Here is a 15206-nt window from a genome sequence, read left to right on the forward strand (position 1 = left end):
ACTTCTCTGTTGTGGAGTTTTGCTTTGCGGATTGGTTGGTGCTCAGAGATGGGATTGTGTGGCTTTGCAGAGATCAGTGCTGTGACGCGTGCTGTAATCGCAGTGATGGGACTATGATGAGGTGAAGGACTGTGTCACACGAAGGAGAAAATCAAGCCTCCGTGGCTGGGAATGAAGAGTCCATGTGCTTAATAAGATGTGGATGCTTTCACTAAAACTAGAAAACTAGGACTGTCTTTTTGTGCTGTAGATGACTTTCATTCACTGAGAAATTAGTTATTTTTCAAATTGTATTGATTTTCACGAGACATCGCCTCTGTAATTTTCTTTGGATAGAAGCATCAGCTAAATGTAAAATTTAGATAAACTTACAATGGAAGTCTATAGGGCAGCCACTATATGCTTGCCCCATAGGCATCATGCAGCACTTCCAGGTCCAAAATCATGCTAATATACACTTGTATCATAATGCAAAACTACAAAAACACCATGCAGATCCAAATGTTTTATCTCCATAACAAAATCTGAGATGACCAGACATGGACTCATGGACATGGATTTTTTAGGAATTATTAATATATTGCTGGTGGTAATTCTGTGAGCCTGGAGACTGCTGTGTACACTTTGAGTTTATAAAATTTTCACTTAAATGTCTAATATGATTAAATAGTCCCAATAAACGGCTGTTAAAATCCTCTGTTAAAAAGAGTAAAGGCTTGGACCCGTAAACAGTATTCCTTACCTCATGACTTAACAAGCGGATAAATGTGCAGTTTTTAAGGAATGTTCTGGATGCTATAAAGTTCAAGTTAGAGACTAACTACAAAACCTCATCCAAGCATGAATATTGTAATTATATAATTGATTAATTTGCATCTGTTGGTGGCATTATGGTTATTTGACCTATTTCACAGTCAGTGTATAATCTGCTATTTGTCTCCATCACATTGTTCATGACACCGATCAGGTAGAGCCGAGCCTTTTAGTTTTAGGGCAAACAATGTGTGTGTGCGCGTTTGAGAGTTGCTGGATAATCATAGGGAACGGAGCTGTCTCCTCTCTCGGCCTGTTCCTATCGCTCCTGCAAAGTGAAAGTGACATGTGACACCCCCGGAAAATGACGAACTGACATTCAGAACGAAAAAGGGTGACAAAAATTTTTTGATTTGCCAGACCAGCTTAAGTATGAAAAATCATAAAGTATTTATGGAATGTATTATGAATCATTGGGTTGTTTTTTTTTCTTCTGTTTTAAAATGCATGTCCCAACGAGAGAGAGAGAAAACTTTGACGTCTAAGACAGATATCAACTGGCCCTTAATAGCACAGTATTTATTATTTAAATGTGTAAGTTATTTTTGCCTGTGTCATAAGATCTTTGGGACCATTTTGGCTGGAAATAGTTTGGGGTGAAAAATCTAAAAACTCTGGGTGAAAACTAACTGTTGTCATTGATTTATTAAAATTACACTTCACAATGTACATCTGAAAAATATAATCGATTATATTATAGATTTTAGGGGTGGCGAAGACCGTTAGCAACCTTGTTTTTGCTAAATTCTTTTTCCTGCCCTTTAATTAAATATTTTATATTAATATATTTTAAATATATATTACATTTTTGATTGTGTAATATAAAAATAATTTTAAAGTGTTATGAATTACTTGGTGCAGGGACAATTAATTCTGCTTTAGGACAATGCCTTTGTGATCATTTGACCTGATATGACATAGATTTAATATATAGGTTTAACATAAAAATTATTGTAAATATGATAATATATAATAATATATGATAAAATACTGTAAAATTATTTTTTTACCTTACATAATTTTAATTAATTTTAATAATAAAAAATACATGTTGTGTTATTCCGTTTTCTGAAAGTCCAGTTTCTACATTTTTGGAAATCTTTTATTTAATACTTCTTGCATATTATCAGTTAACTTTGTTACATTAATAGTTATTGTTTTATATAATATCTCCCTTTTAATTGTTACGCAAAAATAACACAGTGCTGATTTTAGAAATGCTCTGTCTCAAACTGAAAGAAATGGCTACAGAAAGGATTAGCAGAGGCCACAGGATAAATATCTTGTCATGGACTTCCGTCTTGTGCAGTATTGTAAGGAATGGCTGCAGTTGATTTCACAGGCCTTCACTTCATTATAATTGTGGATGGGGTCTTTGTTTAAATCTACATTTGAATTTGGTGCACACAGGGGAGCGGCAAATATACATACATGTATAGAATTAATGATGTGGTTAAGCTACTATGTGTGTTTGGGTATTTTTATGCTAATGACTTGAGCATTCATCTCAGACAATAGTCGCGTTGCCGGGAGAAGAGGGAGAAACCGAGCAAGGCGGTATTCAACATGTAGCCATTCATTCCCGCATGCATTCAAGCACAATAATAGCATATAAGCTCAGATTACTTTATGACTGGTTGTATAGAAGTATTTATAGATGAAACATCTAGAACAGACATTAGATACTAAATATGGCATGAACTTAGGTCAAACCCTTCTCTGTTTTTCCAGTACGTGAGAGTTTGATGGAGAGATTCGAGGGAGGTGAAGAAAGACAATAAAAAAGTTATTTTCTGCACAGGGTTCAGTGAACCATATGTAGGTAGCCATGGGCTAATAGGCGATTGGTCCCTGGCTCGCCAGGTATCTTGTGTCTGAGAAATCCCTCTTCCATTTCCTCTAATCTCACCTTTTCTCTGGTGCTGACCCGGAGAGGCCCGTTTCATTCCCCACTGCACGCCAGAGGAGAGCGCTGTGATGGGAGCCGGCCCGGTCCTGCCAGCGCCGGCAGTCTCCCTCCCCATCGGCTCTTCTCTATTGATTTCCTCACTCTTGCCTAGCCGGGGTCTGCTCTACCAGTGCCCGAGCCGGCCCCGTTCCCAACCCAGCATTAATGTGAGCTAAACCGCAGCAGCCAGAGAAACCGGCTTTGATTTTTCATTAGAAGTGCTTCCATATTTTAATATTGGGTTTAATCGGCTCTCATGCCTTAAAGAAATAACCATTCGCAGCGACTCCCCGGCCTTCAAGATGTATATGCCGTTTCTTCAATCAAAGCTGGTTGAATTTGCTCTTTTGTTGAAAGTTCATTCGCAATCGTTTTTCTCTCGCTCTCCGTACGTGGGCTGGGTCATTATGTTTATTGACTGAATTTTTTTTTTTTTTTAAGCACAACATTGACTGAAATATCAATAGCTGTGTTGAATTATTTCAATATTTTTTGTTTACATATGTATTTTAGCCAAACTAAAAAACAAAAAAGATTTTTCGTACACCTTATTAGCTTTTTATTTTCAAGTTTTTTTTCTCATTTTTTTGTTGTTTCAAGCCATGGTTGGGTAAAATGTGGGTTAAATTAACCTACAAAATATCCATATTTGACCCAACCATGGGTTAAAACAACCAAGCATTGTTTAATAAAAACCCATTGATTGGGTTTGTATATTTTTCCCAACCATTATATGATTAAAGGATTCATTTTACAAAATATATAGCAATTAAATAGTCTATTTTCATTTGGTTTAATTTGAGTACAATAGCAAAATCCAAGTGATTATAATCTCTGTTGCCTCAATTGGTTCCTGAATATTCTTCATGCTTTGTTTTGTTTTCAAACACAGTGCTTGGTGAATGAAAGGCACACATCACCAACTGGTGGGTTAATGAGAGACACCATGCTGCTCCTGCAATTGTACTCCAAGTGACTAACATAAATGTCAGGCCGAAATGCACAAAGCCGCACTCACTCACACAGACGATTGTCCATCTATCACCAGCACGCACAGGTTTTCTTTTTAACAACAGGCAGATTTGATATAACCAAAGACTAAAGGATAAATCATAGAGACGTAAAGACTTTCCCGCGACAGTCATTACTGTCTTTAACTGATAACGTATCAAGCATGCAAAGAAATGGGCTAGCTTGATGGTGTAATTTATTTTCTAGATGTTAAAAGAGGATGCAATATTACAATATGTGTGTGCATGCATAGCATCCTATCTGTGTGTGTGTGTGTGTGTAGTATTATTTCTCCTTGTGGATGGTTTTAGACCCCTGCTAGGATGAAATGCATTATTTAATACTGTTGTGATACTGCAGCATGCTTGAAAAGGTCTTTGCTTTCTTCATCCAATACAGCATTTTACTCTAGACCCGATACAATCAAAAAACACATGACGGTTTGACCACCATTTACATGCTTGATGCAAAATATTTTTACATTACAGAAACACACATCATGAAAAGTACACAATGCAATACAACTACTTTTCTTGATTTCATTTTAGTCTTATTCGCTTTTGCTTGTATTTTGTAAATATAATCATCATTATAAAGTGTTTTTCTTCATTCTTATTTTTTATCTTTTCTTACTTGAACCTCCATTTTCAGGAGATTATTAGCGTCAGAAAGAAAAGGTTAAATGGCAATTTGAGGCAGGCACATTGCATTTGACTAAAGTCCCATTAACTCGAAATCAGAACTGGCCAGACATTTTCCACTGGTGAAAAATACTTAATGAAACACACTTTATAAATTAAATATCATTAATTACTCTTCACGGTTTGCCACCAGTCGTGTGGTTTCCGAGTGGAAAAGTGAAGGAAAAAGCGTTGGCAATGTCACTTCAGGGCTTCTCATTAAACTCTGCCCCTGGGTATTTTTATGCCTTTTAATGCCGATCTAATGAACTGTTTACTTTTACTGCCATTCACTTTCCATGATTATTTGCATCCTTGTGTTGCCTTTTCTGTCAGCGTGTAGGAAAAAATGTGATAATAAAGATAAACAATAAGAGATACCGATTAATATATAATAGTTTTTTTTTAGGTTAATTATTTCTAACATTTTTCTCTCTTTGACATTTTCTGCTTTCAGAGCAAAAGGTTCATTCCTTTATTAATTCATGCAAAAACAGCTTAATAGAAACATATAACACAAAAACAACATAATGTTGGGGCAGATTTATTTAGCAACTTATATTTTTTTATTTAATTGCATTATTTAATTGCATCATTTAATATTTTAGGATATTTAAAATCTTTATGGAGGAATGTAATTTACTTGTCTTCTAAAGGTTTTGTATAATAAAAAAATGAATATATAGAATTATTTTGTTATGGCTTGGCTGATTAAAAAAAAGCTTGGAAGTTAAGCATTGAAAATGCACAATCATTTTATTGCATTTATTTTATTGTTTGTTTTAACAAATCTAAAACACTTAACAATATTTATTAACATTAGCAATCTTTGTTTGTTACTTTCAGCATTTACTAATAAATTATTAAAATCAAAAGTTTTAACTTTTAACATTAGTTAATGCACAATGAACTAACATGAACAATTCTATTGGCATTAATTAATATTAACAAAGACTAATAAATGCTGAGAAACGGCATTGCTTTTTATGTTAGCAAATGCAACCTTATTGTAAAGTGTTACCATCAAATCATGTTTTGCATTGTAAATCATGTTAACAGACATATAGCGCAAATTTTTGACAGCCCACAAAACCTCCATCTCAGTTTTGATGAAACTATCTCTTTTAAAAGCAGTCAGGCCAGACCTCATCTTTGCATAAAGTTAAGGCAGATCTTTTTCCTTTTGCTTCCGGGAATAGAAGCAAAATTCTCACCCAAGATTAAAACAAGTGACAAGACCTTTCAAATGGATTAAAAAGATTTTTCTTTTTCTGTAGCAATCAGGTATACTTGTTAAAGCGCTTGTTCTTTTTTAGATTACAAAGCCTCTTTGTGTTTTTATGTCTTGGTTCAGTATTTATATTTGAGTTCACCAGCAGAACTGTACCATAAGTTGAAAAATCGAATGATTATTTTATTTTTTAACAGAAAGAACTATATTATAATGATTTTTTTTACAACTTTAATCTTATTCCAAACCTCAATCAATTTAGGTCAACATGGTCATAATTAAATATGCAGCACTCCAATGATCCGAATAAATAGTCTGTCTTTATCAAAATAGTAGCAAAATAAATTATTTTAATAACCTTTAACTTGACTTATCCAATGCAAAGTGCTAATCAAAGTATTTCCCAGGGTTAAGCAGTCAATATTGCCCAGCTGCTGTGCTATAGCGGCGGATGAAGAGAGAATAATCAGTATGAGGCTTGTTTTACTGCAGGGGGAGTTGCAAAATGGTGTAAACGGGCTGGGAGAGGCGTCTGTCTTTGTTTCTATCGCTAGTTTTCCCCTCCGAAGACTTAAGGCTGCATTTGCCATTCTTTTTGTGCAAGCGGCACTCAAAGGTTACAGCACGAAAGTGGTTGATGCTCTCAGCGACAACAAACAGCTATTTAGAAGAAGACTGAAACAAAAATAGGGTTTGAAGAAGATTGTGTGTGCATTCAAAAAAGGCATCTCCAAGGCTTCCGTTCTCAATTACGAACATGCCTACGTTCCCCAAAGTTACCGTGCTGTTCTTTAAGATGAAACTTGACTAAGGTGGAACATGTGGGTGTGTTTTTCATCACAAGATACGCTTTGTTTATGATTCTCGTGTGTAAATAATTTGAAAATGTGCAAACAGATGCTAGGGATTTCTGATCGGTTTAATCAGAAATGATTTTACACATGTAGGATTTGAAACGGATCTTTTTTGTTTGTTCATTTTGTGTTCCTATATTTGGTAACACTTTAAAAGAAAGGTGCATTTGTTAAAAACAGTAAATGCATTAGCTAACATAAACTAACTATGAGCAATAGTTTATTAACATTTACTAATCTTTGTTAATTTTATGTAACTAATGTTAACAGGTACAGGTTTTGATATTAAAAATGTCTTAGTAAATGCTGAAATTAACATGAATTAAGATGAAAAAATGCTGTACACTGCAAAAATGATTTTCAAGAAAAAAAATATTTTTTGTCTTGTTTTCAGTAAAAATATCTAAAAATTCTTAAATTAAGATGCTTTTTCTGGATGAGCAAAACGACCCATGAAAATAAGTCAAATTTTTAGACCAAAAATATCAAAATTAAGTGATAAAACAAGAAAAAAATCTGCCAATGGGGTAAGCAAGTTTTTCTTGAATATTTCTTGAATTTGGTGTTTTAGAAAAATGTTCAATTTTTTTCCTTACCCCATTGGCAGATTTTTTTTCTTTGAAAATTAAAAAATAGACTTATTCTCAAAACTTATTCTCGTTTTGCTCATCAAGAAAAAGCATCTTAATTTAAGAATTTTTTGATATTTTTAAGATTTTTTTTTTTGAAAATCATTTTTTGCAGTCTAGAAGTATTTGTTAGTATATGTTAGCTAATACATTAAGTAATGATAGAAAAAATAAAAGAAATACAACCTTGTTTGTGTTACCGTTAAAATAATATTATTTTATTATTTATTATTAACTCTTTCCCCGCCAAGTTTTTAAAAAAAAAGTTTCCAGCCAACGCCAGCATTTTTTATGATTTTCACAAAAGTTTACTGCCCTCCAGATTTTTTTTTTACTCTAAATATATAAACATGCAATATATTAAATGAAAGAACAGACCCTCTGCTTTCAAAAAAAAAGTTTCATCCTACCTTCATTTGTTCTCTCTTTATTAAATATCAAATATAGGTTTCTTCAAAAATGCCAAATTTTGAGCAAAAAGCTGAGATAATTGCATTTTTGTGAAGGACTTTTGATAAAGATCAGATTCAGAGCGATTCTCAAACATACAGGGATTTTGAACTGTTGCCCTAAGGAAATACTTCTGGGTTTTATAAGTTGGGTAAAACACCACCTGGTGGATAATAGCGGAAATACGGATTGCCAGAAAAACTCGTCATTGGCAGGGAAGCGTTTTCTCTTAAAGGGGCCATGGCACAAGCATTTTTTAAGATGTCAAATAAATCTTTTGTGTCCCCAGAGCACATATGTGAAGTTTCAGCTCAAAATACCATATAAATAATTTATTATAGCATGTTAAAATCGCCACTTTGTAGGCGTGAGCTAAAATGCGCCATTTTGGGTGTGTCCTTTAAAATGCAAATGAGCTGATGAAATTCAAACACTGATCACAATAATGGTGGTTTGTTGCAATTAAAACTCAATTGTTCTTTTCTCTGCACTAAATGGCAGTGCTGTGGTTGGATAGTGCAGATTAAGGGAAGGTATTATTATAATAAGAGCTCCTTATGACATCATAAGGAGAGCCAAATTTCAACAATCTATTTTTTCATGTGCTTGTAGAGAATGGTTTACCAAAACTAAGTTACAGAGTTGATCTTTTTCACATTTTTTAGGTTGATAGAAGCACTGGGGACCCAATCATAGCACTTGGAAAAAGTCAGATTTTCATGCCATGGCCTCTTTAATTGGCAGGGAAAAGTTAAATATTTCTGCATTTAATATAAAGTAAATTAGCATCTCAATACATTTTTTAAATCTTCAAAGCAGTAGATGTGACCTTAAAGTTTGCAAGACAAACTTGAGCAAGTGCACTTTTATTTGTAGTACATTGTAGTATTCTTTAACATTCTCTCAGAAAATGTGACACAGCGTTGCATCACAAAATGCCGTTCTTGAATAGCACTTATTTGCTGTTTAGTTTTCCCATATGCGTTGTTGTCCCGAAAAAGTGCCAGCCCACAGGAAGAGAAAGGAGCAAAGGGCTGCTGGTAAACGCTATCTCTCTGTGTGTGTTTTTTCTCGCACCGCCAGTACGCGTTTAGTTTGGAGGGTATTTGAAGAGGTCGGGTGTGTTTGTAAACATGCCACACTCAGCTTCGGCTCACGCAGAATTGGAGGTGGCACTCTGTGAAGTGTTGGGTATGTGTGTGTGTTTCTTTTTTGGACATGGCATTCTTTTTCCCCACTGCGTTGTGGAGGAGAGAAGAAGGAACGAGCCTAAATCTGATGGCACGCCAATCGCGTCGACCCGGGTGATGAATTATTCTGTGTCTAGCTTCCTGGCTCGGTATTATCACAGGGTCTGCCAGACTACAGGACTGACAGCAGTGACAGCCCCCAGAACACATTTCCCTCTGACAACTGATACTTTCCTAATACGCTCCCTGCCTCTGTCTTGTACTATGGTCCTCCATTCTACACATTTTATTTATTTAAGTGGAAGGGGGGCTTTTCCTATTACATCCAATGGCTCCGGTTCACTCAAGCCACAGTGTCTACACCAACTAGATTACACACAGATTCACTCTCTCTATTCTCGACATACACACACACACACTCCGTGAAGCACACACTACAGGTGGAAGTATTTTTGTTGCATTTGCCGATCCAACAGGGGGCTCTCGTGCTTTAGAAATGTCTGTTATATTTTAAGTCAAGTGAACTAAAGTATGTTTTCTCTTCTTTTTTTTCTCTCAACCTCTTCCCATTGCAGAAAAGGTCACGTATTGCCTACAGTGATGAGGTGCGGAACGAGCTCCTGGGGGAGGATGGAGCCTCCTCGGAGACTCAGGTAGGATGTTAATCAGGGGCTGTGCTTTCCCAGTGCGGGTGGCTGCTCGGGGTGAGGACGGGTCAGGGCCACGAGGGGCAAAGAGAGGCAGGCATTGGCACCCAGTCATGCAGAAGCAATACTGTTTAATGCAAAGCTGCCCAACGCTGAATGGGCTTTAGGCTCTAACCAGCGTCTGGGCAGCACCAGATTGGGGTAAATTCCCTCTTTCTCCCAGCTGTTCACCATCCGCCTGGGTATTTATTCTTCTGAAGATGACCTCACATGCCAAAAACTGCTGCTTCGTAGCTGCTTAAACAGAGGAGGGGGAGATGTAAATAAGAAAACGTATATCAAGATGTCACTCCATGCAACGAATTGGATGTTATTTTACATGGGTGAATGAAAGAAAGTTTGTTGAATGTATGAGCCTGGATATGTAAGATCTACATATTCGACCCCGATCAGAGAAAAAAATATGATGGCAATGCAAACTAAAACTCTTAGCCACATGCTTTTAAAATGTTTTTCTTTGTATTTTTTTACATCATACATAAATGGTCTAAACTGGGCATTTAAAATTAATGATACAATGTGATTTTCTCACTTACACAGCTGGTTCTTAAAAGCAGACACTGAAATAAGATCTTCTACAGTATGTTATTAAATATCCTGCTATAGTTGTAAAAAAAGTGTCTCTACATGCACTTGGTAACGTATAAAGATATGCATATTCTTACCAATTGTGGCCCCCAAAAATAGCAAAAAATACTGATAGTCAAAGCGTTCTTGGAGCTGTCAAACCCACAGCCTATGTTTTATCGAATTCTCGCCAAAAGAAGGATCATTTTAAATTCACTTTTGTTATTTTTTCAATGACTCCTTTCTTTAAAATAATCAGTTTATGACTAATTATATTACTTGAATTAGTCTTCAAACTGTGTTCAATGACAGCGTCTTTATCAAAAATAATTGTGAAAGCCACAATAGCTCATTTGATTTACATTTTTAAGATGCAGGCTTTGCTACTTTGTTCACTTTAGTTACAATAACAATGATTTAAAAGGATTGCATTTTTTTTCTAGAAGTTATTTTTTCTAGACACTGAAAGATAACTTGACTAATAACAAGAGATTCGTTTTATGTTAGATTGCCACCATTGATCTGGTAAATAAATGAAGTGCACTGGGATGCTTTTTTCAAAAGTACTATACATGACTGTTAGGAAAAGTTTTTTTTGTTGGTTCCTCAGTATATTTTTTGTTAGTTAACGTTTTGTTAATCAGTTTTACGCAAACATATATGAAGAAAGCTAAGTTTTCTTAACAGAAAGGAGGCACCCAGTTTCCTTCCAGCATACCTTAGGTGTTTACTTAATTCCTTTTAATTAACAAACCCGGAATTAAACTTATTTAGCTAACACAAGACTTGCTGTGAGTCGAGTGGTTAGAGCGAAGAGGAAGAGATGTGGTGGGGGGGCGCTGACTGGGGTGAGCCGGTCAATTTAATTCCTTACGATCTAAAAGAGGTCAGGATCATTTCATATAGCCCTGGCAGAGCAGATCATTACCAGTCACAAATCTGTTCGTTACATGGCGAGGATTTATAGCAAAGTAAATAGGGAGTTCTGAAAATAGCGTGTTGGCCTGACGATAATAGCTAAAGGACGATTTAATAGAGTTGGGCATTTATTCGTTATCTGTATGCGGACAGAGACCGAATTGGCGCTATCGCTCTTTTTTTTAATAATGTGGTGCTCTACCATTGCACTTTTTTCTTCGACATCCCTCCCCCTACCCTTTTCTCTAAAACACACACGTTTTTTCTACCACACACATACTTGCGAGAACGCACACACATTTTATTCGCACGAGAATAGTTTCGATTTCAGACACGGCAGAAGGCATGGCCACGAGAGATTGTGCAGGTTTAAGGCGGTGCGGACCAGTTTTTCCGGCTACAAAGGAAGCAGATTAGCACTTGCATCGAGTTCCGTATTGGGAAAAAAAATCTTTGTTTGAAAATCCGCTGATTATCATAACAGAAAAATTGCAGCTGCGCATTTTCGAATTACAGCTCACGTGAAAAAAGCAAAGGAATTCATCAAAACGCAATTATACAATTTCACGGAATTACCCGCGTATGGCTTATTTTCACCGTTACCCGTGAAACGTTAGTGAATTCAGGTAAAGCAACAAGATGGGTTTTTGTGGTTTGAAGACAAAAACAAAGAGACTGAATAGCGCAACGGCCGTCCCAAAATCTTCCGGATTCTGTTGGTAAATCCTCGGTGAATAGACAATCGTTCAAGCAGCACAAATATGTAAGAACAAGGTTTGTTTGGTCTTCATTGAGACTGACTGTGGGGCTGCGTTTAGATCAGGTGCGCTCCCACCAAACCTAAATAGCCACTTCTATAGTGTGTTCATAAACTTTGCCCTTTTGAATAATGCAGGAAACATTTAAAAGGCCACCTATTGTGTGCCCGGCCTATTTCTTTTATCAGGTTTTATTTCTTAACATATTCAAAGCTAACAGGGAACTTTTTTGCAAAAGTGATTTCTTAAGAAAATGCAAATTTTCTCAACATTATTTATATTTATTTTACTTTTTATACTTTTTTTTATAAATGTGCATCGTACTTAAAAATACATAAAATAATCTGTAAAAAATATTTTTTATTTAAATAATTCCTTTTTTATTTTTATTCAGTAGATTATATTGTGACAAATTGTTATATCTTATAAATATTTAATCAAATTAGCTATTTCCTAATAATTTCATATATATATGACCCGTCCTCACCCCGAGCAGCCACCCGCACTTTGTTATATTTATATATATATATATATATATATATATATATATATATATATATATATATATATATATATATATATATATATATATATATATATATATATATATATATATATAAAAATAAATAATTTGCTTTTATATATATAAAAATATATATATATATAAAATAATTTTCCACCATGACTGACACAATGATAAGCAACTAAAATAGCTTTGTTATGAATCCATGGCCTATGGGAAAAATGGATACAGCACAGATGTCCCCAACGACACCACAATTTAAAATCACGCCCATCTTTCCTTTTTAGTCGGGTATCAAGTTGATAATTTATGATCCAAGATCGGCCTCTTTCTGATACGATAGCGAATGATTTAAAAATAGAGAAATCCAAAGTGACCAACGCACCAAAAAACAGATAAGAGGGCTTTAATAATGGCCGAGAGCTTCCCTTTAGATCTGCTAACCTTTAATCTTTCGTAAGAAATGGAGATTAAAAAAATCACCTGCAACGGCCGACAAATTAAGAAACTTGTCTTTCCCCTCCTCTTGTTCATGATAAGCAACTCGCCCCTTGCTTATGATGCTTTTTTTAACATGCAGGCTGTAGTGAAGAGCCACTTTTAAATGCTTAATGTACTTGATTAAGTTTAAATTATAGTAGCCACTGCAATGTGCACAGCAAGTCGTATATTTTCAGTTATACTTGTTTTAATTTGTAATTCCCTTTCATTAAAAATGTATAACGCATGCACACTATTTTTTTATTCCATTGTAAGCTGTAATAAGATGCACTCGCTTGGCTTTATGTTTATGTATCGGTCTCTCATGGCGGGTCTACTGCATAATATACTGTGTCTGTTGTATTGTTATACAGTACATTGTGTTTTTAGTTATTAGGATGTATTGCCTGGTGTCACTTTTCCTTTCTTAGCAGACAAGTAGGAATCCTGCCGAGTTGTTGTTAAGGAGCCTAAATCCTCAAAGCTTCTATCCTTACTGTACCCAATCTGTATTATCCTACTGTACCGACTCAAATGCTGGTATTTCCCCCTCATGCCATATCAAGTGCTGTGATGTGACTGTTTGTCTCCTTCTTTTCCTTGATGATGATAGTTTAGACGTCGTGAGTTGAGAAATCCATTCCCAGTCTTTGTTTAATGTGACAGCCCAAGAACTTGATCTTGGTTTGTTCAAAAAAGTCGGCATGAGTCTCGTGTTTAGCTTCTTTTAATGTGTTTGTCTGTGATTTCTAAATGCTAAACATGCAAACAGATAAATCGTCAAGGTTAATTCTGCACCCAGCCGCATGACTGATCTGCTTCCTGCCATGTTTCTGCTTTTTATCTATCTCTCTCATTCTCTCTTCCCTCCCTCTCTTTCTGTTTTTTTGCCTTCACGTGGCAGTTGATAAAGTTACGTGAGGAGGTAAGTGCCTCTCTTCCTTTAGTTTCCCTGGATCTTTTATTCATTTTTATGCTTTGTCAGAATAAAATAGCCACTAATCTGATTTTAAAGTCTCTTAGATTGAGCTCAAAATGAGGCTGATTTAAATGTGCCGTTTTGAGGAATTAAATCAAAGTTATTTCATATCAAACTTTAAAAGGTTCATGGAGACATGGAGACATGCAATGCTGTTATATTAAAACAGAAATACGCTTTTATTCCCTGTTTGTTAAATATGTTTTTAGCTGATACAGATGTAGTCATCTTCAGCACCTTCTCACAAATCCAGATATTATACCGACCCTAATTTACATAGTTAATATTGTGTATTTCACAAAAGAGAAAATGGGCTATTTCTGTTTTTTCTTTCACCCGTTTTGTTCTTGGGTTTTTATTAGCACACACGTCTTTAAATATAACAAAATTGTATAATTACAGCCAACCAGTCAACAGCAGAGGTCTCTTTGTGCAAACACAATAGCCTCCCATTCAGTCCGAGATAAGGACGGTTTTGTAATGTCTTTTTGTGCTTGTAACATTCATCCAATTTAAGTACGTGGTTACGCCAAAAAAGGCAGTCGTCTTAATCTACGCGTTTGGACGTTGGTATCTTCATCCGCTGTCTAGGGTTGTGTGTGTATTTGTTGTTTGGATTTGGGTTCCCCCTAATCGTAGACACATGCAGTCGCACAGACAACTATCTGAAGATCTTTATACATAATAAAGAGTGGAGGACTGGATAGTACTGCATTATAGTACTGCCTGCCTTTGTTAAGATGTTTACAAAGTGATTACTTATCTTTGATGAATACAAATTTATTTTGATTGCCCCCATCTTATAAGGAAATGGTAAAGATGCGTTAAATATTTATGGATGCAAAAACGACAACCTTATCTTCCCTACTGCCACCAGACACTACATTTAAAATCAATATAGGAATGCAAAAAATACAAATAGGAATGTGATGATCTTGAAATGGCTAACATTTTTGATCCCCACCATATTTAACAATGCAGACTCAAATATCCCTCAAATATCCTCTTAGATGTAAAATATAATTCAGAGATGCTTTTATTTTGGATTTTTCTAGACTGTGTTGTGTCTGTATTTGCTAGTCACACAAATCTCTCTCTCTCTCTTTTATATATTGAACATTAGTATATTGTTTAGATTTCTGCACTTCCTGTTACTGAATAATCCCATCTGTACGACTACCATCCTCCTGCATTTATAATTTACAGCTTCTCACAGTTCTCCATTCTTTGCTACCTTGACTTGTGTTGTTCTATTTTTGTTATTGTTTTTCCCATATGGCCAAACAAAACAGGAGTATAGTTTTTCAGCTATGGGTTGAGGAGACACCTTCAGTACGCTCTGCCGCCCCCTTTTCCACCTCAAAATGTGCAGCTATTAAATCCGATTACATTTTTTCCCTTTCTCCACAACTTCACAACGCTTTACTGTCTTTTCCTCCCATTTTGCTGAATTTTAATCAAAGCCCAT

At 35.5% G+C, this 15206-nt stretch overlaps 1 protein-coding gene across 4 annotated transcripts in view; it reads left to right on the forward strand.

Moving 5' to 3' along the window:
- vti1a (vesicle transport through interaction with t-SNAREs 1A) overlaps positions 1–15206 on the forward strand; it is a 159527-nt gene that overhangs the window by 17372 nt on the left and 126949 nt on the right. For 2 of the 4 annotated variants that reach the window (XM_065262955.2, XM_065262953.2), the window contains exons 4-5: positions 9382–9459; positions 13664–13684. In XM_065262955.2, the coding sequence (XP_065119027.1) occupies positions 9382–9459; positions 13664–13684 (99 nt within the window). The remainder of the gene's footprint in view (positions 1–9381; positions 9460–13663; positions 13685–15206) is intronic. The other 2 variants (XM_065262957.2, XM_065262954.2) reach the window with 1 other exon arrangement.

The sequence above is a fragment of the Paramisgurnus dabryanus genome, chromosome 1, assembly GCF_030506205.2.
Source record: "Paramisgurnus dabryanus chromosome 1, PD_genome_1.1, whole genome shotgun sequence".
NCBI classification, from domain to species: Eukaryota; Metazoa; Chordata; class Actinopteri; order Cypriniformes; family Cobitidae; genus Paramisgurnus; species Paramisgurnus dabryanus.